The 23,694-nt window shown below is 51.7% G+C and overlaps 2 protein-coding genes and 1 long non-coding RNA gene across 3 annotated transcripts; 2 read left to right on the top strand and 1 right to left on the bottom strand.

The window, feature by feature from the left end:
* Window positions 1–1,836: 1,836 nt before the first annotated feature.
* Window positions 1,837–2,851, bottom strand: LOC115554976 (uncharacterized). Its single transcript, XR_003978800.1, has 3 exons — window positions 2,679–2,851; window positions 2,376–2,463; window positions 1,837–2,170 (listed from the first exon to the last, which is right to left on the bottom strand). It is a non-coding gene; the product is annotated as an uncharacterized LOC115554976 (long non-coding RNA).
* Window positions 2,852–8,739: 5,888 nt separating this feature from the next.
* On the top strand, window positions 8,740–22,153 carry ttc14 (tetratricopeptide repeat domain 14). The gene is made up of 12 exons (XM_030372652.1): window positions 8,740–8,906; window positions 9,138–9,301; window positions 10,983–11,110; window positions 11,453–11,652; window positions 12,230–12,314; window positions 12,803–12,932; window positions 18,428–18,583; window positions 19,156–19,227; window positions 19,525–19,644; window positions 19,820–19,942; window positions 20,259–20,376; window positions 21,492–22,153. Exons 2-12 carry the CDS (start codon window positions 9,168–9,170, stop codon window positions 21,600–21,602), a joined length of 1,377 nt encoding a protein of 458 aa, XP_030228512.1. The 5' UTR covers window positions 8,740–8,906; window positions 9,138–9,167; the 3' UTR covers window positions 21,603–22,153.
* Window positions 21,840–23,636, top strand: LOC115555867 (serine/arginine repetitive matrix protein 2-like). Its single transcript, XM_030372913.1, has 2 exons — window positions 21,840–22,513; window positions 22,697–23,636. Exons 1-2 carry the CDS (start codon window positions 21,904–21,906, stop codon window positions 23,221–23,223), a joined length of 1,137 nt encoding a protein of 378 aa, XP_030228773.1. The 5' UTR covers window positions 21,840–21,903; the 3' UTR covers window positions 23,224–23,636.
* The last annotated feature ends 58 nt before the right edge of the window (window positions 23,637–23,694 follow it).

A 23,694-nucleotide genomic window follows, 5' to 3' on the forward strand; every position in this document is an offset into this window, starting at 1 on the left:
CCTGGCTCCTCCCCTAACACGTGGCCCCGCCCCTAATACCTGGCTCCTCCCGTAACACCTGGCTCCGCCCCCACGGACACACAGTTCCCTGACTTTTCAACCTTCTGCCTGCTTTTTGGCAAATTAACTGTAATGTAAGCTTTTAGACACGTCACTGCTGTATGGGGGGGGGGGCATACCATAATAGCACAGCTACCAGCAGCTTTCCACATCAGTGCTACAACCATCTGCCACCTTCTATGAAAAGCTACATATTTACTTTTCAAAGTCTTAGAAAAGAATATAGATAAAATATACAGAATAAAACAACTTCACAAAGACACTTCAGAACTTGATGAAATGTCACAGTAGCTCTGAATTTAAAATCCAATTCTGCTGGCAGAAATACTGATAAAGGAATTTTCCAGACAAAAGTAGTAAAATCGCAAGGCGGAAAAAATGTATTTAAAAAAAACTGTAGAACACAATATGCAAATTGACTGATTGTTGCCGTGTGGGAGATTTAATTCTTGCATGTTTTGCTTCCAAAATGTTCATGAATAACATAATATACGTAATATACCACATAATTTATCTTTTTCTTTTTAAATCGCACCTTACATCAACCTGAAAACACGTATTAACAGTGGGCAGCCTGAGCCGATAGAAGAGAAAGCTTTGGGACTGGGCAACCTGGATGGTGGTAGTCCAGAGCTATATATATCCTATGCACACTATATATATAGTGTGTGTGTATATACATCAAATAAATGATTGTGATGCAAGTGTTTGGCTAATTTTATTTGATGCCTCAAATGGTGACTTAAATAGGCCTATTTTCTTTAGTTCTGGATTCAGGGTCTGTGTTTTGGATGTCTGGGTTTAGGTTCTGGGTTCAGGGTCTGCGTTCAGGGCCTTATCGACCAGGTAAACATGCGTCCTGCCGTCCTCTGAGCTCCAGGAAACGCACCAAGTGGTTAATATTTAGCTCAGACCTCGTTCACTCAATACATTCATGATCCAAAATCTGACGTCAGCTGACCTCAGATCTGGTGAACTGGGCTTTTGCTTCTTTCTCTTGATATGTTTCGACAAATCCTGTTGCTGGAGGCAGAGTTATTTGCAGACAAACTAGGCCAGCACATTAGGTTCAATATTCGAAAATGTAAATACACACATTCCGGTATAATTAATTAATGTGACAGCTCTCTCTGCTGGACAGTTTTGGACAACAGTCTCACACCAAACTACATTTTCCGTTTGAACCAACGTAGCTGCCTACATTGACGTGAGACCGGGTTGGTGATTTGAACATGTTGTAGTAGCAGAAAATGGCCTGCTGGGGCAGTATGTACATTGTTAAATACATGAATAGGCTTGAATTTAGTAGCAATATGGATATTTTATATTTTTACAAAACTGATTATGTGAACATTGCTGAATATCATTCATCATGTATATTCAATGTATTGCAGGAGTTTAGCTAGACATTACCCAAGTTAAAAGACAATTAAATGAACCGCACCAAACATGCAGAAGTCAATGTAGGATTTTTAATATATAAACTAAAACACTACAGAAGTTTGACACATATTTTTGTAAAGGAAAGCAGAGGAAAACATTTTCCCAAAGGAAACATTTCAAAATGTCACCACCATTCAGAAAGCAAGTGAAGAGGTTTGTGTAAAACCATTCCTCCCTGACCAGCTCTGTCCCTGACTCTAAACCCTGACTCTAAACCCTAACGCTGAACCCTCTCAGGGCAGGAAGACGCTTCTTCAGTGTAAAGGTTCAAGAAGGCACTCCTTCAGAGTAAAGGTTCGAACCACGGAGAAGGAAGAAGAAGGGGAAGGAGTAGAGAGTAGTGAAGTAGTGAGGTTAGGAAGTAGTGAGGTTAGTGACGGACGTGAGGGAAAGGCGTGTGGAAGCACACAGGTACACGTGGGGTCAAGAAGGTCACTCCCACTGGAGGTCATTGATCTATCAGCCTCAGACCGCTGAGCTCAGCAGGTCTTCTGGAGGACGAGGCTCAGATGAACTGAGACAGGACCAGCAGGGTATCAGCATCAGGTGGGGTTCAGCTCAGGTGTGTCTGCCCCCCGACCAAACAGGAGCAGGTGGGGTTCAGCTCAGGTGTGTCTGCCCCCGACCAAACAGGATCAGGTGAGGTTCAGCTCAGGTGTGTCTGCCCCTGACCAAACAAGGACATGGATTAGGTTCAATATTCAAAGATGCAACATTATCTGAACCAAAGAGACTTCATAAAGGAGCAGGCAGGCTTTAAGGCGCCTTGCTCAAGGACGCATCACTGCATTCTGAGGACTGGAATCCAGCACCATTGGTCTGAGAGTTCAACCCCCAACCCAGTCCACTATGTCCAGATAATGCAAACTTACGAGGAAACCTTGATGGTAGAGTCCTGGTTGTCCTCAGGATTCGCCTTCCAGAGGTACAGCTTCTCCGTCAGTCCTCCAGATTCCTGTTCTGGTTACAAATGTAATTTGTCTCATGTAACGTAACAGTAGTAATTTGGCTCTAATGTAAGGTCATAAACACAGGAGAAGTTGGGCTCCAATGGCGCCGAACAAAGTAGCAGCTGTAGTTTGTCTGGTAACCAACCACAGTAGTATGCCTTAACTTGTACTGGACAAACTAATCCTGCGTAACAAGTCCACTCTGTTTACTTTATGCAAACTTACAAGGATCCTTGTTGGTAGAGTGATGTCGTCCTCCAGAGTCTTGGCTCCTCCATCAGCTCTCCTCAGCCAGAGTCCTGGTCTGGAACAACCAGTGCAAGTCTTGCCCCAACGTCTGGTAACAAACATGTAGTTGATCTTATTTTTAAGCCCTTTATTTCCACTTTGTTAGGTTAAAACAAATATACAATCCTTGTTGGTAGAGTGATGGTCATCCTCCAGATTCACGGCTCCCCTACCAGCTCGCCTCCACTCTAGAAACACGTTCTAGTAAGAAAACACAGCGGTAGTTTGTTATCGCATGTCAAAGTAACAGGTGTATATTGCCCTTTAAGTCAACCATGTTGAGTAAACAAACTTACGAGGAGTCCTTGTTGATCGATTCCTAGTCGTCCTCCAGCGTCTCAGCTCCTCCATCAGCTCTCCTCAGACAGAGTCCTGGTCTGGAACAAACAGCGAAGGTCTTGCCTCAACATGTGGTGTAACAGATGTAGTTGTCTGGTATTTTAACAAACGCCGGTAGTTTGTGGTAGCAGTATTCTATGATGAGTGGCAGTGAGTGTGACGGTCACTTCAGAGTGAGGCTCCATCTACCCCAGGACAGACATCCTGCACCAGGCAGGGCCTCCATCAGCTCCTCCACCAGGCAGGGCCTTCAGCACGGCCTCCTCCATCAGCCATGGATTCCTGGTCTGGTTACAAACACAGTTGGTCTCAGCAGTAAATCACCTGGGGACGCAACACACCCCACCTCCTGCATCTGAGGATCAATTGCAAAAGGGAAGACGAATTTAAACATACAAAAAAATAAAAAATAATAAAAAACCATTGAGATAACGTCTACGAATTGACGCGTTCAGCAATTCATCCACTACGGTCGTAGCAACACTAGTAACAATAATGGCTCATAGGACTTATACATAACCCTGGTATGAATTAACAAATCACAGCTTGGCACAGATTTAAAGTCATAAAATGATCCAGACCTAATCTGAGGATTTTAGTGTTTCAGATGAGCTTGGTGATGGTTACCCTCTGGTCCGGTCCCTGGTCTCCAGCCTCAGTCTCCGGTCCATCCTGGCACCACAAGCCCCCGTTCCCCAGCCTCTCTCGCTGTTCAGCTACAGCAGCAGGATTATATTAGCATTTGCCCAACAATAAACGTATTTGACTCATCCAAAACTGAGTTACAATTAATTTAACTATTATTTTATAACTCAAGGCTAGAAAAGACTGGAGAGACCAGACATGAGCATCCCGTTTTGGGAATGAAGACAGAGCAGTCCACAAGATTAAAGAAGTGGTTCAGCCCATGCATTGAAACTGACCTGAGAAGACTCTACTCACACACCAGAGCACTGACCTGTTCTGGAGGACTTCTGACAGGAGGTGGAGGTCTGGCTCTGAGTGAGGAGGTGGAGGTCTGGCTCTGGGTGAGGAAGCAGACACCTTGGGACAAACGACATGTTACCTTTTTAACCTTGTACAGTTCTAGAGTTTCTTCTACTGTAACATGTGGGAAAGTCTGCCATTATTTTAGCTTTGATATTATCTAGCTGGTAACTCAGCACCAAAGTCGTTGTTTAACGTTATTCAATTTGGTAGGGTTTAACCTCTGTGGCAATTAATGGCACCAGATATTTAGAACGTACAAAAGCTGAAGTACCAAAGAACCCTAAGCAGTATCGATATTAAATCAAACATACTCGGCCATATTCAGGTGCTTGGATCCCTTGAAGAAATGCCAAATTGTCTTCCACGTTGAAATGATTTTCAGCCATCACTGATGGTCAGAAATGTGCCCGCAACGCAAGTAGAACGCTCTTTTGTACGCAGCGAGAGTCCCGTCAACGTGGTTTAAAGTACGGCGCAACCATCGGAAATGATCAACGTATTGTACGATGTACGTGCCAGTATGTACCAATATCAAACTTAAGTTGTTTAAGATAAGGGGCAACAATTCCCAATGGAAACGGACCGAAAAATAGTTTCCGTTGCCAACGGTTCGATGTTACGCAAATACAATCCACAAGGTTCCGCCCGAGTCCCACAGGGGACTTGCGTCCAACTAACGTTCTTATGGTTGTCAAGACTACAACGTTCTAGGCTAACAATTGAGACTAAAATCAAGTGAACACTCAGAACCTTCCACGGCGGGAAGCACAAACCGTCCGACTGGAATCCGAACATTCAAGTCGGAACCAACCAAAGAAAAAAAAGAACCAGCGCCTCACCTTGAGCTGAACGGAGGAAGATCCTGAAGTCCAGCGATGGTCTTCATTAAAATACAGCCAACAGACTTACCTTGATGTGATCTGTTTGTTGCTGTTGGTCATTGCTACTATTCAGTGTATCTTTACATTATTATTCACCCAGTGTGTACAAGTTAGATCACACAATACCGTATGAAGAACCGAACTACCATGTACGTTCCACAACAACTTTAAACCTCTAATCCTTGCCTTAAAACAATGGAATCATTCAATACAAAACCGCGACTACATTTTGCGATAAACAGAACAATTATCTAGATTATTCAGGGTACAAACCATACAGAGCAAATCTAAACGTTGAGCTCACAGAGAACCGACCATAGCCCTGCAACGTCACCCTGACCGCCTCATCACCAACAGCAAATCATGCCAGCCAGCCAACACATGTAGAGGTCCAGTGAGAAGTGGGCATTTGAGCGAAAGGACTGCCCATAAAAAAATTAAGCCCAATTCCTGAACTATCCAACCATATTCATGGTTTAAAGATTGACAAACTTGACATGCCATTGTGTTCTAGTCACCTTTGTCTGCTCCCTCGTTACTTATGAAACTCTACATCTCCATCGCTAGAGTGTTGCATCCTACTTATGAGGGTGTGGTCTGAGTGAGCAGAGATGCATGCTGGGATACAGTGCCGTCTGAAGTCTTCAGTTCTATAGACACGCCCCTCAGGAGAAACCAGGTGTTTAAGAATCTGTCGCGACATCAGTTACATGAGCTGGAATATCCTTCAAGATGGTGCCAGGATTCCCAGAGGAGAAAGGCCAAGAGGAAGATGTGAAGGCTCTTCCTCTCAGCCAGTGGAACACAACAACAGTCTTCAACAGAGTACCATGAAACACTTTGAAACGTTCTCCTCTACACACCTTGAAGCCCCAGTGAAGGTTTCCTTACGTCCTCAGCTGAAGGCCACAACTTCAGCTTGAAGAGCACACTAGTTGGAGTTCCCAATTTGGTTCTGATTTGAGGGAACCAATCGTTCAGCTAGTCCTGTACGAAACAAATAAAGTTTAGCCTGAGAAGACTTGCAACTGAGAGCAATACAAGATCCACAGGGCTCTCCATCAATCCAGCCAGGTAGGAAGAGCCACCTCATTACAGGTCTGAAGGTCATCTTGAATATCCATTGATGTCCCTTTCCAACTCCAGACTCCTTGTGGAATGCCTTTAGGTGTCCATCCTCCGTTGATCCTGATTGGTGGTCCTAGTTTGAAGTAACCGATCTGAACACGCCGCTTGCATCCTTTTACAATTGATTTGGATACCCTCCATCCTTCCCAGTACGTTGACCATCCCAATATCCCAAGCCAACCACACAGACCCCCGTATGAACGTTACCGCTGTCAAAGCAAGCAGGACGCAAACACGTAGAACCCAGGACTTCGAACCCCATGCCAGATGGAACCAAACACGTAGAAGCCCCTGCCAGATGGAACCAAACACAAGTAGAACCCCCTGCCAGATGGACAAACACGTAGAACCCCCTGCCAGATGGAACCAAACGTGTGGGACGTTTGGTTTCATGCCAATTAACATTCCATCATCCAACCCCAGCTCTCCTCCCAGGACAGAACAATCATTGTCTCCAGAGACTTAAATTATGTACAACATTTTTCAGTGGCGTCCCACATTCGTGATGGATTTTGCTTGGTGTCTCCAATGTCTCCCAGGTTGATTCAACGTCCCTGAAGTCATGTCTTTGTAATCGAGTGGTTTGCTGAATGAGGGGGCAGCTTTAGTCAGCCTAAGGACAGGAAGGAGGTCATCTGTTCAGAAGACCACCCAGTGGAGGGAGGTGGCTCTTGAGGAGCAGGATCCATATGGGGATGGCCCCAAATAAGACCTTCTTGGAAATGAAAGTGTTCCTGAGGAGTCACGATGCCTTGAGGGGACTGTTGAATGTGTTCCATGGTTCTCCGTGTCAGACTGAAGTTGTGTTTTAGTCGTTGAGATGAGGAGCCCCCTCATCTCCCCCTGGTGTTTCTCCTTCTGAATCCCCGTCTCCATCTTAAAGAACATTCTAGTCCATGTAACTGACGTCACGACGGTTTCTCAAACACTCGGTTTCCCCTGAGGGGGCGCATCTACAGACCTATGGACTTCAGACAGCTCTGTATCCCAGTATGCACCTCCGCTCACTCAGACCACACCCTCCTCAATAAAGCAACACTCATGTGATGAAGATGCAGAGCTCAGGAGAGTAGAATGAAAGAAGACATCAGAACCGAACCCATTACTCCATCTTACAACAATAACTTAGAACCTGTAACCATTTTAACAAACCATTAAAACCAACATAAACCAAACGCCTAAGTAACCAATAAAACATCCTTACTCAGATCAACCTTCAGCTAACGGGTTAACTCACCAGGAAGCCAAAATACATCAATGTGCCCATGAGTAATAAGAAACTAATGACTTACAGTTCGCAGTTCATCTTCATGGTTAAGTTGGGATAGTCACAGAACTGCAGTTAAATATCCATGATAGACCTTTGAAGGAACAAACAGTTTACTCATTATGGTCCCCAAACTTGGGCACTGTCCCACAGCTCAACATCTACCATCTCCATTAAATCAGATAAATTAATGACAATACCAATTCAGGGCTTTTGGGATCATGCAACTTTTAAATAATGTTTAAGATAATTAACTAGTCAAGCTTTCTAACATAAAATGTATACGAATTATTTGACCGTCATTAGTCAACAGTGATTTACTTTGACAGGTTTGAACGTATAGTCCCTAAACTGGATCTAAACTCAAATGAGTTAAATCACCACAATCTCCGATTTCCTTCACACATTGTCAGTGTTTTCAACATACAAGTCAAAGCAGCTGTGCTTTGCTACACATTTCTACTCACATCAGGTCCAGATGAGATGCTCGTCTTTACTTCAAAAAGTCTTTAAGGGATGACAAATACGTCTCAACAGAGCTCAACAGAAGATTACACTCAGGTTCTGGTTTCTGTGAACACAACTACGAACCGCGTTTGGGAGACGCTGCCACTGCCAAACAGTGGAGGATACCAACGTACTGTCCGGTTCCCTCTTAAGTGAAACGCACAAGATGCAACCAATTAACTAATTAAGAAAACCACTTGGAGCGCGAGCTGCGGCAGGTGAGCCAAAGCCGGCCACACACCGGCGCCAAAGCGCCGCGGTGCGCAGTACACGTGCGTCAAAAGCCGCCCCTAGAAGCAGCGCGCTGCAGCACCGTTGTGATATGTTTAGAAAGGAGCAGATCAACAAACTTAGTCGGTATAGGCTACCATAACGTCATACCAGTTGTTTTATGACTACATAAATGACCCTGAGGCCCATATTGTCCGTATTTTGTTTTGATAAAAACAAAAAACCGAAAAAACGGCTTGTTTTCTTGTTTCTGCTTGTTGCAATTATTCACAGAAAACAGACTGATAAAACGTACCTTGCTCATTGTAATATTATAACCGTGATTTTCGATTTTCGATTTTTTGTTATCTCTTAAAACGGCAACAAGGCAATTAATAGGACACACAAAATTATTAAAAACATTTTATATGAAGACATTCTGCCTGAAAGATACCTTTTATCTACATATCCCCAGCCTAAGAAACAAGAAACAACCAATATAAAAAAAAATAAAAAACATATGAAACATATAAATGTTGACATAAAAATGGTTAAAGATTAATTATATATTGTAAGAAAGACATTCTTAAGTTGTAAGGCATGACACATTTAAAATATCCCCTATATATTTTCTATTACGGCCTAGGATCGTCCAGGACATCGCTCACGTTCCTTACGGAACTATTTTGACGCGACACACATCGTGGCGCTTGTAAATGTGGCAAATGTTGCTACAACTATTGTGAATGCTGTTAGTTTTTGGGGCATTTAATACGTTTAAATGTATACATTTGTTTTATTATTAAATGCAACGCATGGCTGATCCAAAGCAACTTCCTTGCCGTGAGTTACTGAAGTAGAACATTGAACACAAATCACGTATTAGTTACAATACGACATGTTGCTGCGTTGGCTGTATTTGGGTTTTTTGTTGTTATGTTGCCACCATTTGGAATATACCTAGTATTCATCTAACCATCTATTAACAATCGCAGGTTCATCCAACTATCAAGTCTAATACATCAACTAACATTGACCTGGACACAAACATGCCTTTCCTTGGGACTGTTGTAGAATAACTTCACTGCGATCCCAGCGCCCACGATGGACCGAGATCTGCTGAGGCAATGTCTGACCCACCACGGGGAGTCCCTGTTCAACACCCTGCAGTGCGAGCAAACGGAGAACCCCGACTTCCAGGCGGTAGCCTCTGACCTGGCTAAGGCCACCTACGAGAGGTAGGGGTTCAGACATGAGCTGTGGACGACACGTCCTTGATAATGCATTATGATGTTGATGCATGATGCAGCGCTATTTTTTTGTTGCACTGACTTTTGTGCATCCACTATGAAAAGGTTTCCACCTGGGTTAACGATAGGGTTTAAGACCCACTCCCCTTAAAATCGGGTTTTTCAAGTGGGTAAAGGATTTGGCTGTTTTATTAGGACTCCGTGTTCATATTTGACATTGTCAATTTCACGTTGATGTGTAACAGCCATCCCTTTTGTTCAACTTCCCCCCCTTCTCGCTAAGTGTGTGCTGGTTCTGAAATGGGGCAGGTTGGGATCCATTGGCATGAATTATCTTTCAAACAAGTGTTTAGCAGCCCCTTCAGCGGTAGCTTTAATGATTGCAAATGTGCAATCAGTTTATTGAGATTATGGGCATTCCGAGAGCCATGTTTGGTAAATTATGTTGACAGGATTGTTGCCCTAAGTTTGTTAATGTTCAGATTTCTCGGTGACTGCTTCTTTGCGCGGAAACCTTCTTCGAGCTCTATTCATGTGGCACCAGGAACGTAACCTTAAAGGGAAACTTTAAGGTTAAGAAACCCATTTCCATTAAGCTTTGTATCGTTAGAAACCCACTCATATTTTTGAATGGTCCTGCATCATTCCCTTATTTTCTGGAGAGACTAGAGAGAGCCGTATCGATCTCCAACACTTCCTGTTTAAGATGACGCAATATAACGATTTTTGCGTAGAAGTAAATAGGAAGTGTAAGAGGGGAGGATTCTCGTAAGACTACAAGCACACCCACTGACGCTACAGACCTATTAGAGCAGTGCCAGTGGGTGGGATTTCACCAGCAGAAACTAACATCCACAGCATCTGAAGCTAAGCTAACAGAGGCTGTTGATACAACTGAAGTACAATGGTGGAAGGTACTGGATCTTCACTAGAAATGTTGTGTGAAATGATTTTCAAGCAGTCTTGCGGTATCAGCTTGGTAGATGGAACAGCGAAGAGTCCGCTAGGTGGAGATCTAGATCAGCGGGAGTGGCCAGCGAAGCTGTGCATCGTGGTGCATGGTGGGAGTTGTTGTCTTCAATCCACAAGCGCTAAAAAGTCACTTTCTGCCTTTTCTCGGTCAAGACGGCACCGAATTAGAATTTTATTTTATTATTCGACTACATATAGGACCCAATTTCAATACATATTCAAGCCTCCACCGGTGAAATGCTCCTTTAATGGTTGTATCAGCCATTCAAGGCCGAAACATATCACATTCATCGAATCTTTCCTCCCGATCCCCTAGCTGCCCGCCCCATAAGCAGGCCGTCAAAAAAGTCTATCTCTGTAGGCAGCCTGTGCTCCGAGATCTTACACAAAAACAAATGGTACTACCAACCACTCAAAACCAAAATAAATAGCATTCCAACCAATCGCCAACAAGGGTTTGGTGTGGTGTGGTTTTGCGCTGCGTTCATGATCGTTTTCACTCGAAACACGTAAGGGAGGGCCGAGCGGGCTCCGTTTGTTTGGGATCTCGCTTCAAATACCAACAGAGGTGACGTCACCCAACATCGCTGATACAACCCTTAAGTCTGTTTGTATCCCCTCCATCCCTGATCCCCTGACGGAGATCTGAGTACAGACGAAGCCCCTGACCAGTGCGTGTGTCTGTCTCCCCGTGCAGGAGGGGGGCGGGGGAGGGGTGTTCCCTCGTGGAGCAGTTTATCGCCCGGAAAGCCGACATCCTCTTCTGTCCAACGTGGCGGACCGCCGTTCCCCGTGAGGATGAGTTGGAAGACGAAGAGGCCACAGGTGAAGACGTACAGTGTTCTAATCGGAACGTAGAACCTGCTTTTTCGTAAAACTCCCTTGATCAACCGTTGCCTTTATCGGTGTGTCCTCTGTGTGTGTATGTAAGAGAATGCTATTGATCCTAGACTGGAAATACTGTCAGACACGCAAATACAGGATAGTGGTAAACGCAAGTCCTGTGTACTGTATGTGTACTCTACTCTGCCTGCTAGGTTTTAGGAATCACCCCTCAGACATAAATGAAGTTTTGATGAAAAAAATAGTGTGTGTGTTTTAAGGGAGAACCCTTGTCGTCGGTACCGGGCTGGCGTTGGCGTTAATAACCATCCCTTCCGTCCCCAGAGCCGTACGCCATCATGCCCCCGGCGGAGCTGTTCATGGAGGTGCCCTTCGAGGAGCGGCGGGCCATGCTGTACCGGGACCTGGAGCGGGGGGACGCCGTGGTGGGCCGCATTAACAACATCCGGGAGTACGGCTTCTTCCTCACGCTGCTGTGCGCGGCCGGCGGCCTGAGGCGGGACATCGAGGACCTGGAGCTGTCGGTATGGCTAGTATGCGACTAGTTGCTCATGGCTGAGGAACAAATTCTAGGAAATCTTCGCAGGCCTTATTACGAGGGCCTTCTCAGTGGCCGCACCCTCCCTCTGGAACTCCCCTTCCAAACCACATCCAGCAGACTAACGCACTCCCTTCAAACAGGCCCTCCACGCCCACCTCGTAAGGTCGCTTTCACCACATGACCTCTTCCCTTCTCTCCCCTTCCTCCTTTTTACTATTTCTTACTTGTAAACGTTCTTATTAATTCATTTTATTTTGTGTTCACTCTGTAAAGCGCCTTATTTCGAAAAGCTCTATTTAAATGGTATGTATTATGAATGTATTATTGTTGAGAAAGAAAATGTGTTATTGTCCAGAAAGAAAATGTAATCTGAATGCCATAGAAAGACTTTGCCTGAAACATTATTATTGGATGCTAAAAAGACGATCATTACAACCCGATGCATGCAATCCTCGATCTGTAAATAGCAAATGTTGCGGTGGGCCGCCCCCTCTGAAGAGGTCCAACAGACCCCTGTTAGGGTTGATTCTGTTGGGTTGACCCTTGTTTACCTCCCCCAGGCCCTGTGTCACATCAAAGAGATACCTTCCACCGGAAGCCATGACGACCCTCTCTCCTACTACCAGATAGGAGACCTCATCCGAGGTCAGTTTTCTCCTCCTGTAGCGTGTAAACAAATACAACTTCACATTGTCTTTATACATATCATACCTTTAACTAGTACTGGGCGATTAATCGAATTTTGATAGTAATTTCGATTTTAGCGTCAAACTAATATTGAGTTTTTGATATATATATAATTTTTTTCATTAAATGTTTTATAGAAAGTGCAGGAACAGCTGTATGCATATTTATACATTATTTTAGATTTGAACATTTTCTATTTGACCACTTTGTGTATTTTTGTTTAAAGCGAAATTTCAAAGTTCTCTTCTTTTTGGGAGAGACATGCTGAATAAATACATCATGTTTTAAAAGTCAAAAATTATCGTGACTATGATTCCTTTCCATCATCGAGCAGCCCCAACGCTAGGCTAGGCTACGTGTCAGTAGCCTCAATAACAGTGTGACGGCGTTGATTAAGGGACTGCAGTGCTAACCACAGGCTGTGTCTTCTCTCTCCTGGCCTGAAGGGGGTGTGAAGGACCTTGACCGCTACCAGGAGAAGATCACAGTGTCCCTGCTACCCGCCTCCCTCTGTCCACGCCTTGCACACATCAAACTGGGCGTGGTCGCCAGGGAGGAGCTGCCCAAACACTACAGGTACCCCCCCTCTGGGCGGTGTGTGTGTGTGTGTGTGTGTGTGTGTGTGTGTGTGTGTGTGTGTGTGTGTGTGTGTGTGTGTGTGTGTGTGTGTGTGTGTGTGTGTGTGTGTGTGTGTGTGTGTGTGTGTGTGTGTGTGTGTGTGTGTGTGTACACACGTTGTGGTATCCGGGAATGAAGAATGCGCCGGGATTCAGTGAAACACGTGGCAACGGATGGTTTAAGCCGACTTTCGGCGTTTATTTCAATCAACAAAGAGGATAAGGGTGCGCTTGGGTCTCCGTGAGCCTCAAGCCTCTGCAGTCCACGCGTCTCTCTGCCTCTCCCGTCCATGCTTGTCTCTGCCTCTCTTGTAGTGGCTCCGGGCCTTTCTCCTCCCCGCCGCCAGGTGTCCCCCATCCCGCTGATTGGGGGGAAGGACCCGGTGCTCTCCGTCGCCGGCTGGTGGGTGGGGGTGGTACACCCCGTCCTTCACGGTTCCGCGGGCCCGTTCAGGCCGAGGCTTCAGGGGCGGGATGCCACACTCCCCCCCCGTTTGCTCAAGCCCCTGGTCTCCGGGGAACCCGCCCAGACAGGCATCCCGACGTGACAGGGCGTCGGCGTTGGCATGCTCCCGGCCCGGTCGGTGGTCCACCCGGAACCGGAAATCCTGGAGAGCCAGGAACCACCGTGTCACCCGGGCGTTTGTGTTCTTGGCCCCCGCCATCCACTTCAGGGGGGCGTGGTCGGTGACCAAGGTGAACTCCCTCCCCAGGAGGTAGTAGCGCAACTTCTCCAGGCACCATTTAATGGCCAGGGCCTCCTTCTCTACGGTGGAGTAATTGCGCTCGTTGGGGAGGAGCTTCCGGCTGACGTAGGTTATTGGGTGCTCCTCTCCGGCCCGGACCTGGGACAAGACCCCCCCAAGTCCCACCTCCGAGGCGTCTGTGTGAACAATCACAGGGAGGTTAAAGTCAGGTGTGATTAGTACCGGTTCTGAGCACAGAGCCTCCCGGAGCGTCTTGAACGCCCGGTCCGCCGCCTCTGACCAGGTAACCCGGTCTGGTAAGGCCTTACGGGTTAGGTCGTTCATGGGGCTGGCCAGCGTGGCGTACCCGGGAATGAAGCGCTGATAGTAGCCCACCAGCCCCAAGAACGCCTTTACCTGCTTCTTAGTCCCGGGTTGCGGCCAGGCCCGTATGGCGGCTACCTTGCCTTCCTGCGGCCGCACTGTCCCTCTCCCGACCCGGTACCCCAGGTACGTCGTCTCCTCTCTCCCGAGGCGACATTTGGCCGGGTTAGCGGTGAGGCCCGCCTTGCGCAGCTCTCCCAGCACGGCCCTTAGCTGGCGGACGTGGATGTCCCAGCTGGGGCTGTAGATGATGATGTCATCGATGTATGCCGCCGCGTAATCCTGGTGGGGCCTCAGGAGCTGGTCCATCATCCGCTGGAATGTGGCTGGGGCGCCGTGTACCCCGAAGGGGAGGACGGTGTACTGGTACAGTCCCCCCGGGGTGGAGAACGCCGTCTTTTCCCGGGCCGCCCGGGTCAACGGCACCTGCCAGTACCCCTTGGTCAGGTCCAGGGTCGACAGGTACCGTGCCGGACCCAGGCGCTCGATAAGTTCGTCGACCCGGGGCATGGGGTAGGCGTCGAACTCCGATGCCTCGTTCAGCCGCCTGAAGTCATTACAGAACCTAAAGGTTCCATCCGGCTTGGGCACCAGGACCACCGGGCTGCACCAGGCGCTGCGTGACTCCTCTATCACGCCGAGCTGCAGCATTCGGCGCACCTCGGCCCGTATGGCCTCCCTCCGGGCCTCTGGGATCCTGTAGGGCGGAACCCTTACCCTTATGCCTGGTGCCGTCCGGATGTCGTGGTGGGTGGCGGCAGTCCTCCCCGGCAGGTCGGAGAACACGTCCCGATGCTGGAGGACGATCTCGTCCAGGTCGTGTCTCTGGGCCGGGCTGAGGTCCTCCCCCACCGGGACCTCCGGGATCTCCTGCCGGGCCGCCAGGGACAAGGGAGCGGGGTCGGCGGGTGTCGGCTCCCCACCCCTCCACTGCTTCAGGAGATTGATATGATATAGCTGCGTCGGCTTCCGCCTCCCTGGCTGGCGGACCCGGTAGTTCACCTCGCCCACGCGTTCCACCACCTCGTAGGGTCCCTGCCACTTTGCCAGGAACCGGCACTCCGCCGTGGGGACCAGGACCAGGACCAGTTCCCCTGGCTGAAAGGTCCTCAGCTGGGCTCCTCGATTGTAGACCCTCGCCTGGGCCTGCTGCGCTTGCTGGAGGTGCCTCCGGACGATGGGCCACACCCGGGCCATGCGGTCACGCACCTGCTCCACGTGGTCCACGGTGGTGCGGTGGGGGGACGGCTGGCTCTCCCAGGCCTCCTTGGCGATGTCCAGGATCCCGCGGGGCCTCCGCCCGTACAGCAGCTCGAAGGGGGAGAACCCGGTGGACGCCTGGGGGACCTCCCGTACCGCGAACAGTACGTGGGGTAGTAGTTGGTCCCAATTTTTCCCGTCGGCCTGCATGGTCTTCTTAAGCATCTGCTTAAGGGTCTTGTTAAACCGCTCGACCAGGCCGTCCGTCTGGGGGTGGTACACCGAGGTCCGGAGCTGCTTCACCTGCAGGAGCCTGAGGACCTCCTTCATCACCCGTGACATGAAGCACGACCCCTGATCGGTGAGCACCTCCTTTGCTATCCCCACCCGGCTGAAGAGGAGCATAAGTTCACGGGCGACCGCCTTGGTGGTGGCGGCGCGCAGGGGAAGGGCCTCGGGGTACCGGGTGGCGTAGTCAACTAGCACCAGGATATAGCGGTGGCCCCGGCTGGTCTTGGGAAGGGGGCCCACGATGTCTAAGGCCAAACGCTCGAAGGGGGTCTCGATGATGGGCATGGGAATGAGGGGGTGTCTAGCGATGGCCCGGGGGGCTACCCGCTGGCACTCGGGGCATCCCTGGCAGTGGCGCTCAACATCCCGCTTGACCCCCGGCCAATAGAACCTGGCTAGGACCCGCTCCCGGGTCTTGTCCATGCCCAGGTGGGCCCCCAGGAGGTGGGTGTGGGCCATAAAAAGCACTTTACTGACGTAGGAGCGGGGCACCACTAGCTGTTCCCTCACTCCCCCCTCCCCGGAGGCTACTCGATACAACAGACCCCCCCTGGTGCTGAAGTGCGGGTGTGGTGTGTGACTCACCGAGTCTCGGGCCTGCCCGTCATGAACCAGGACGTGGCTCCAGGCGTGCTTGAGGGCCTCATCCTGGAGCTGTGCGGTGGCGAACTGGCCGGGTCGGGACGAGCCTTCCCCCCCCTCTGGTAAGAAGTCCGAGAACTCAGTAAGGGGGGAGCTCTCCGGGTCTTCCGGTGGGTCTGGTTGCTCGGAGGCTGTGAGGGTCTCCGGGGTGTCGGGGGTAGGTTCCGGTGTCTCGCTCCGGACGGGTCCTCTCGCCGTGCGCGCCGGGGTCCCCGGTGGGGAAGGTCCGTTCCCCTCCGATCCCTCGTCCTCCGCCGTCAGCTCCCCCGGGGACGATGGGCGCCGGGTGGCCCCGTAGGCCTGCCGAACCCCCCGCGCCCCTCTGCGGGGAGGGCCTCTCCAGCTCCGTAGCTCCCGCGTCGGGTCCCACAGCCGGTGGAAAATCGGGCAGTCCCTTCCGATTAACACGGGGACCGGTAGGTGGGGGACAATCCCCGCCCGGATCGTGAATACCCCATGGGTGGTGCGGACTACCACGTGGCATGTGGGGTATGTCCGGATGTCCCCGTGGACGCAGGCCACCTCCATCGGATCCCCGGCCTTCCCGCCCGCCAGGTCGGGGCGAAGGAGGGTAACCGCACTGCCGGTGTCCAAGAGGGCCTGCGTGTCCTGGTTCATTACCCGCGCCGGGATGGTCGGACTCCCAGATGTTCCCTGCGTCCAGCAGGTCGCCAACATGCACGTGTGGTCCGCCCCCGGGTCCGCGTACGCTGACGGCATCGACACATCACGTCCCCTCGGGCAGTAGCGAGCGATGTGGCCGTACTGGCCGCACCCGAAGCAGCGCCGCACCTCCCGGTTCTCCGGTACTCCGCTCAGTGGGGTGACGCCGGGAGCCGGGTTGCCGCTGGGGGGCCCCCTCGGGGCTTGGCCGGTCACGGCGCGCCGTGGGGCTGGGGCGGACCCGGCGTTCAGGAGCTGGGCCACCTGCCAGTTCTCCAGCTGGAGGACCAGGTCGTCCACGGTGGCAGGGTGATGGTGGGCCAGCACGCGGCGGGCGTCCGGCGGGAGTCGCCGCAGGGTGTGGTCAATGATCACCCGGTCGATCGGGCTGGGGCCCTCTCCCGCTGTCAGCCACCGCTTCACCAGCCGGCTGTGCTGGGCGATCTGGGTGCGCACAGCTCCCTGCGCGTCAAACCGCCAATCCTGCGCGCGTTGCGCGCGCGCCGCGAGGTTGTGGCCGTAGTAGGCCAGTATGGCCTGTTTGAGCGCCGGGTACTGGCGGGCGACGTCCGCCGGCAGGTCCTGGCTCGCCTGCTGGGCGGGTCCGGTGAGGAACGGCGCCACAATGTGCGCCCACTGCTCCTCTGGCCAGCCTTCCCTCTGTGCGGTCCGCTCGAAGACCTCGAGGTAAGCCTCCACGTCGTCTTCCGGTCCCAGCTTCGTGAGGCGGCTGGTCGGGGCGGCGGTCGGCGCAGCACGGACGGCGTGCTGGGTCAGCCGCAGAACAGCTTCGCGGAGCAGGGCGAGGCTCTCGGTGGTCTCCCGCTGGTGGTGCTGGGCAGCCAGCGCCGCGGCTCCGTCCGGGTTCTGCATGGTGGGGTAGTAGTAGTGGGAACGCTCAAGATGCCTGCATTCTCCACCATATGTGGTATCCGGGAATGAAGAATGCGCCGGGATTCAGTGAAACACGTGGCAACGGATGGTTTAAGCCGACTTTCGGCGTTTATTTCAATCAACAAAGAGGATAAGGGTGCGCTTGGGTCTCCGTGAGCCTCAAGCCTCTGCAGTCCACGCGTCTCTCTGCCTCTCCCGTCCATGCTTGTCTCTGCCTCTCTTGTAGTGGCTCCGGGCCTTTCTCCTCCCCGCCGCCAGGTGTCCCCCATCCCGCTGATTGGGGGGAAGGACCCGGTGCTCTCCGTCGCCGGCTGGTGGGTGGGGGTGGTACACCCCGTCCTTCACGGTTCCGCGGGCCCGTTCAGGCCGAGGCTTCAGGGGCGGGATGCCACAACGTGTACACGTGTACATCATCATATATTTAGCGTGTCTTCACTAAGAGGTTTTATCAGGCCGGTCAAAGCAAAGAAGCAGATGGAAATAAATAAAGTCTGGCTTCATGTGGAAGTCGGACTGTAGTTTGTTCGACTTGCTGCTGCGTCTTTGCTTAACCCCAGCTTGGCTATAATTAACTGTAATTGAAATATAAGCTTGCTATCCAAATGATACAGCTGGCAGACAACTAAAAGACTCAACATGTCGTCCGTCGCGCTAAAACCGATGCATCAACGCCGTCTCTCTCCCCTCTCCGCAGCCGCGGGCTCCGCGTGGCCAACGACACCCGCGAGACGTACGAGCGGATCCTGCGCGGTTGCCACGGCTACCACAACCCCTCGGTGGTGGAGTACCTGCTGGGGAGGGCGGGGGTCAGTGACGACCGCCCCCCGTCGCTGATGAGGGGGCTGCAGAGGTAACCCGGGCGGGCGGAGTCGACGGACGCGTTCACGTGAACGGAGTCCGTTTGTGTCTGTAATCGGAGACAAAATGGGAGAGTTGTTTTAGTGTTCCCTGGGCTAGGGCGGCACGATATTGGAAAAAAAATCGTAGGGCGTACTCGTAGGATATTCTTTTGTCATTGTAAAAGGATTTGGTTGATTTTGTAGCTTTATACAGAGTCTTATGGTGGCCAATTAAATGGGAAAATAAATTAGTGTTGCCTTTTGTAGTAAGTACCAGTTTTCGATCAAATTCGTCTTTTCTGTTACCAAAATAATGCAATAATACACATACAACTGACGTTGTTGTTCTCTTTGATATTAAATTGGAATATGAATAGTCATTGTGATTTATTTATTTATTTTTATATCACGCTTCCAGCGATATGAATCACATCTCGATAAGAAAACGCTTAGTCGTGCAGACTTACACTGGACCCTGTCTAAGGTGTGCTGTAATCACCATGGTCCACAGCTGTTGTCCAGCGGGATACGATCTTTATTATAGTGAGAGGCTCATGGTTCTGCTTGCTCTGCTTGTCCACAGTAAGCATTTCCACGAGGAGGACTTTGCGACTGTGATCAGGAAGAAGCAGTCCGCCTCCTGGGCCCTGAAATGGTAACCCTCCCATTCTTCTTACCCCCTCAATGTTTCCATTTTCTTTCTCTTTGGCGCCACCTCTGGACATAATCTGTAGCTTCACAAACAGTCCCACCACCACCATGTTTGTAACATTCATAATACTGCGAGTGACTTTCATCAGTGGGCCTTATGACCAACCACCAATGTGTTACCTCATATGTGAAAGATAATGACTTCATAGGGATTGATCTACCTGAAAATCCACTTGAACTGCAATCCCTCAACCTTTCCCTGTGTCTGCGTCGTGTCTGCGTGTTGTCTGCGTGTTGTCAGCGTGCGCTCCGGCGTGGACCACTTCAAGCACGGCCGTCACGTGGAAGCCATGAACGAGTACAACAAGGCCCTGGAGATCGACACCAACAACGTGGAGGCCCTGGTCGCACGCGGAGCCCTGTGAGTACCCTGTCACACTGGGGGGGGGGAGGAGGAGGAGGAGGTGGTGCTGGTGGAGCGTGGAGCTCTGTGAGCACCACTCCCCCTCATCCACCCAGCCAGGCTGGGTGGATGAGGCGGAGGCCACCGGACAGATTCCATCGTGGTAAACAACAACGTCTCCTCTTATTACCAGCTACGCCAACAAAGGAGGCATGATGAAGGCCATCTCGGACTTCGAGCTGGGCCTGGAGACCTGCCCCGACCACCGCAACGCCAAGAAGTACCTGTGCCAGACCCTGGTGGAGAGGGGCAAACAGTGAGTGGCACCGAGGAGGGCAGACAGTGAGTGGCACCGAGGGGCAGACAGTGAGTGGCACCGAGGGGCAGACAGTGAGTGGCACTGAGGGGCAGACAGTGAGTGGCACAGAGGGGCAGAAATACTAGAAGTATCGAGTATCGGAATTGTCCAAAGAGTTGGGTCTTTGACAGACGCCTTTCATTGAAACCCGTTGCTGAGTTTGAATCGTTACGGGCTTGGAGATGTGAACCCAATAGGTGCGTTCATAGCTCCGCGTAGCGGATTGGATCACGGAGCTGCCCCGCCCATGCTGAGGTGTGTGTTCCTTCTCCAGGCTCCAGGAGCAGGAGAAGTTTGTGACAGCCGAGGGGCTGTACCGGAGGGCGCTGTCGCTCGACGACTCGTACCCCGAAGCGCAAGCAGCCCTGCGAAGGATCACCGACACCATCCAGGTGAGTTGGCCACAACACGCGCCCACCAATGCACGCTCACACACACACACACACACACACAGCCTCTTGAAGGCCTAGTGGTTCCCGTGACCGATCACTTGCTGTTCATTACAGGCGTGTCAAGGAAGTAAATGCAACGAGAGGTATAAGCCTTTGTGATTGTTTTTACAAAGGCTGTAGTTATTTCCTTTCCTTAATGTCGACTGGCGCGCCTTGCTATAAAAAATTGTGCGTATGTGAAGAAAAATACAAAAAGCGAGCGTATATGTACACGCCTGAAGCGACTGCGGTTTGTAAGACTGATGAAGTGTTTTGGTGTGTGTGTGTGTCTGTGTGTCTGCGTGACACTACCTCCTCCCTCCTCCCCCCCCCCTCCTCCCTGGGGACTCTCTGATTCTCTGCTCCAACCTCTACCGCCTCCTGGTGACGACTGCGTGTGCGTCTGGGCGGCGAACCATCGACTCTGCTCCGGAACGCTGCTGGGAACCACGACGACCCCGGTGCAAACGCTGACGGTTACAATTATACCCTCTGTGTGGGGAATGTTTGGGGGGCTGGGAAATAACAAACACCTGGACCGCTGCTGTGTCTGTTGTTGTTGGAAACCTCTCTCTCTCGCTCTCGCTCTCGCTCTCTCTCTCTTCCCCCCCACCCCCCCTCGTTTGGACTCCGTGCGGGTGGACCCCGCTCTCGGGATCGATCGGCTTCTGACACGGTAAAATGTTTCCTTTGCATAAGCCTATTTGTCGGTCTGGCTCTCTCTCTGTCTGTCTCTCTCTCCTTTTCTCTGTGTCTCTCACTCCTTCTCGCTGTCTCTCGCTCTCCCTCTCTCTTTCTCAACTCTCTCTCAACTCTCTTTCTCTCTCTTGATCCTCCTCTCATTGGAATCCTCTTCCTCCTCTGAATCCTCTTCCTCCTCTGAATCCTCTTCCTCCTCCTCCTCCTCCTCCTCCTCCTCCTCCTCCTCTTCCCTCATATGAATGAATGAATGCACGGCCGACTGAATGTTGTGTGCGGGGAATGGCCTGGTGGTGTGGGTGTGTGTATCGCCCCCCGCGTGCGTTCGGTGGTGTACCCCTGGCCCTCGGCCCTTCTCCCCCCCTGCGCCTCCAAAGAAATCAATCCGTCTGCGAGAAGAGGCTACGGCTAAGGAGACAGAGAAAGCTAAGTCTGGAAAGACCAGTGCACAGAAATTGCGTAAGATCTTGAAAGATGAAAAGAGGTGAGTTGGCAAGCGGTTACGAGAAATGGAAGGTAACGACTACTGTTAATTCAAAAGCAATGAACACAGCACAGGTTGTATGTTTCAGAGGAAGTGTAAAAGGTGCTTGGTTTGTAATATGACGATAAAGTTAATATCTGAGGATAAGTAATGCTACATGCACTTTAAACATATCTACATATATATACCTATTTTGTACTCCTTTATGTAGTTTTAGTTTTTCTGTACATCTATGTTGTGAACGTGGACACCGGGCGCCTTCAGGATGAACTCTCATTCCCTGTCCTGTCGTCTCCTTCTCTAGGATGAAGAAAAAACGAAAGCGGTCGTCTTCCTCCTCCTCCTCCTCCTCCTCTTCCTCAGAGCGCCCCTCCTTGTCCCCCACCTCGACCACCTCCTCGCGCCGGAGGTCCAAAAAGAGGAGGCGCAAGCGGGGGGGCTCGGAGCGGGGGAGTCAGCGCCGCCGCAGGCGCTCCTCCAAGAGGAGTGAGGAGGAGGAGGAGGAGGAGGAGTACCCGGCGCCCCCCAACACCTCCGCCTCCTTCCTGTACCGGCAGGGCTTCCTGGGGTCGGGCGCTGGGCGGGGGGAGGGCGGTGAGGAGGGGGGGGAGGAGGAGGAGGAGGTGGTGGTTGACGACAGGAGGATCTCTCAGCTCTACTCCTTGTCCGCAGCGTCGGAGGACGAAGGGTCGGAACCTCGGGGGGGCGACGGGGAGGGGAGGAGGGGGAGGAGCTTCAGCAGCCACGGTAAGGGGGGGAGGAGGCGGAGCAGGAGAGGGAGCAGCAGTGAGAGCAGCGCGGCGAGGGAGCAGGGGAAGGCCAGGAGGAGAAGTGGAGAGGGGAGGAGGAGGAGCAGAGGGAGGAGCCGTGAAGAGGGGAGGAGCAGTGAAGAGGGGAGGGGGAGGAGCCGTGAAGAGGGGAGGAGGAGGAGCAGGGGGAGGAGCAGTGAAGAGGGGAGGAGCAGGGGGAGGAGCCGTGAAGAGGGGAGGAGGAGGAGCAGGGGGAGGAGCAGTGAAGAGGGGAGGAGCAGTGAAGAGGGGAGGAGCAGTGAAGAGGGGAGGGGGAGGAGCCGTGAAGAGGGGAGGAGGAGGAGCAGGGGGAGGAGCCGTGAAGAGGGGAGGAGCAGTGAAGAGGGGAGGGGGAGGAGCCGTGAAGAGGGGAGGAGCAGGGGGAGGAGCCGTGAAGATGGGAGGAGGCGGAGCACAGACGAGGGCAGGAGGAGGCGGAAGGCGTCCCCCTCCTCCGTCGAGTCCCAGCGCTCGCGGAAATCGACGGTGGCGGCCGAGCGGCCCCCGGCCTGTCGGAGGTCCAGCTCCGGCAGCCTGGGACAGCCGGCCCCGCCCCCCGCGGCCCCGCCCCCCGCGGCCCCGCGGAGGACCTCGCTGGACGGCGGCCGGTCCCAGAGCAGGCCAGGGAGGGGGGCGGAGCTCAGGGGAGGGGAGGGCCCCAGAGCTCCGCCCCCCTCCACCTCCACCTCCAGCAGTAACGGACAGGGGGGCGTGGCCAGACCCCCGCAGCCCGCAGGAGGGGGGGCCGGCAAGAAGGGGCTCCCTGCCAACCTGATGGACATCTTTAACAAGATCGCCAAGTTTGAGAAGGAGAAAGGAGCCGGGCCAAGGAAGTAGGACCGCGTGATGGCGCTCCAGGCCGCGGGGCGTCTTCATGTGTCAGAGCGAGAATTGGGTTGAAGAGATGTGATGGGAGCCGGAAAACCAGTTACCACGGTGACATGGTGTTGACCCCTGGTCAAGAATCCCTTTTTGTTGTTCCTTATGTCGTAGTAATCCGTTACGTTTATTTTTTCCATAAAAATACAGGATTTATCGAACCTCCAAGGCCTTATTGTCCATTATGCTTATTGACAGAGATGCTTTATTGGTGTCATGTGTTGCGTCTCTCCCTCTGCCCACCGTTACCGTCGGTTACGGGCGGAGATACTCCCAGTGGGGTGTGGAGGTTGTGTTCTTAACACTGGTACCCAAAATGCAGTGTGATTTAGATCCTTGGTTATCTATCGTTAATAAATGGTGTAATGACAGCGGGGCTGGTGTGTTTTTTCGTACAAAGGGAAAAAGTGAGTGTGCAAACGATACAAA

The sequence above is a fragment of the Gadus morhua genome, chromosome 12 (assembly GCF_902167405.1).
Source record: "Gadus morhua chromosome 12, gadMor3.0, whole genome shotgun sequence".
Taxonomy (NCBI): domain Eukaryota; kingdom Metazoa; phylum Chordata; class Actinopteri; order Gadiformes; family Gadidae; genus Gadus; species Gadus morhua.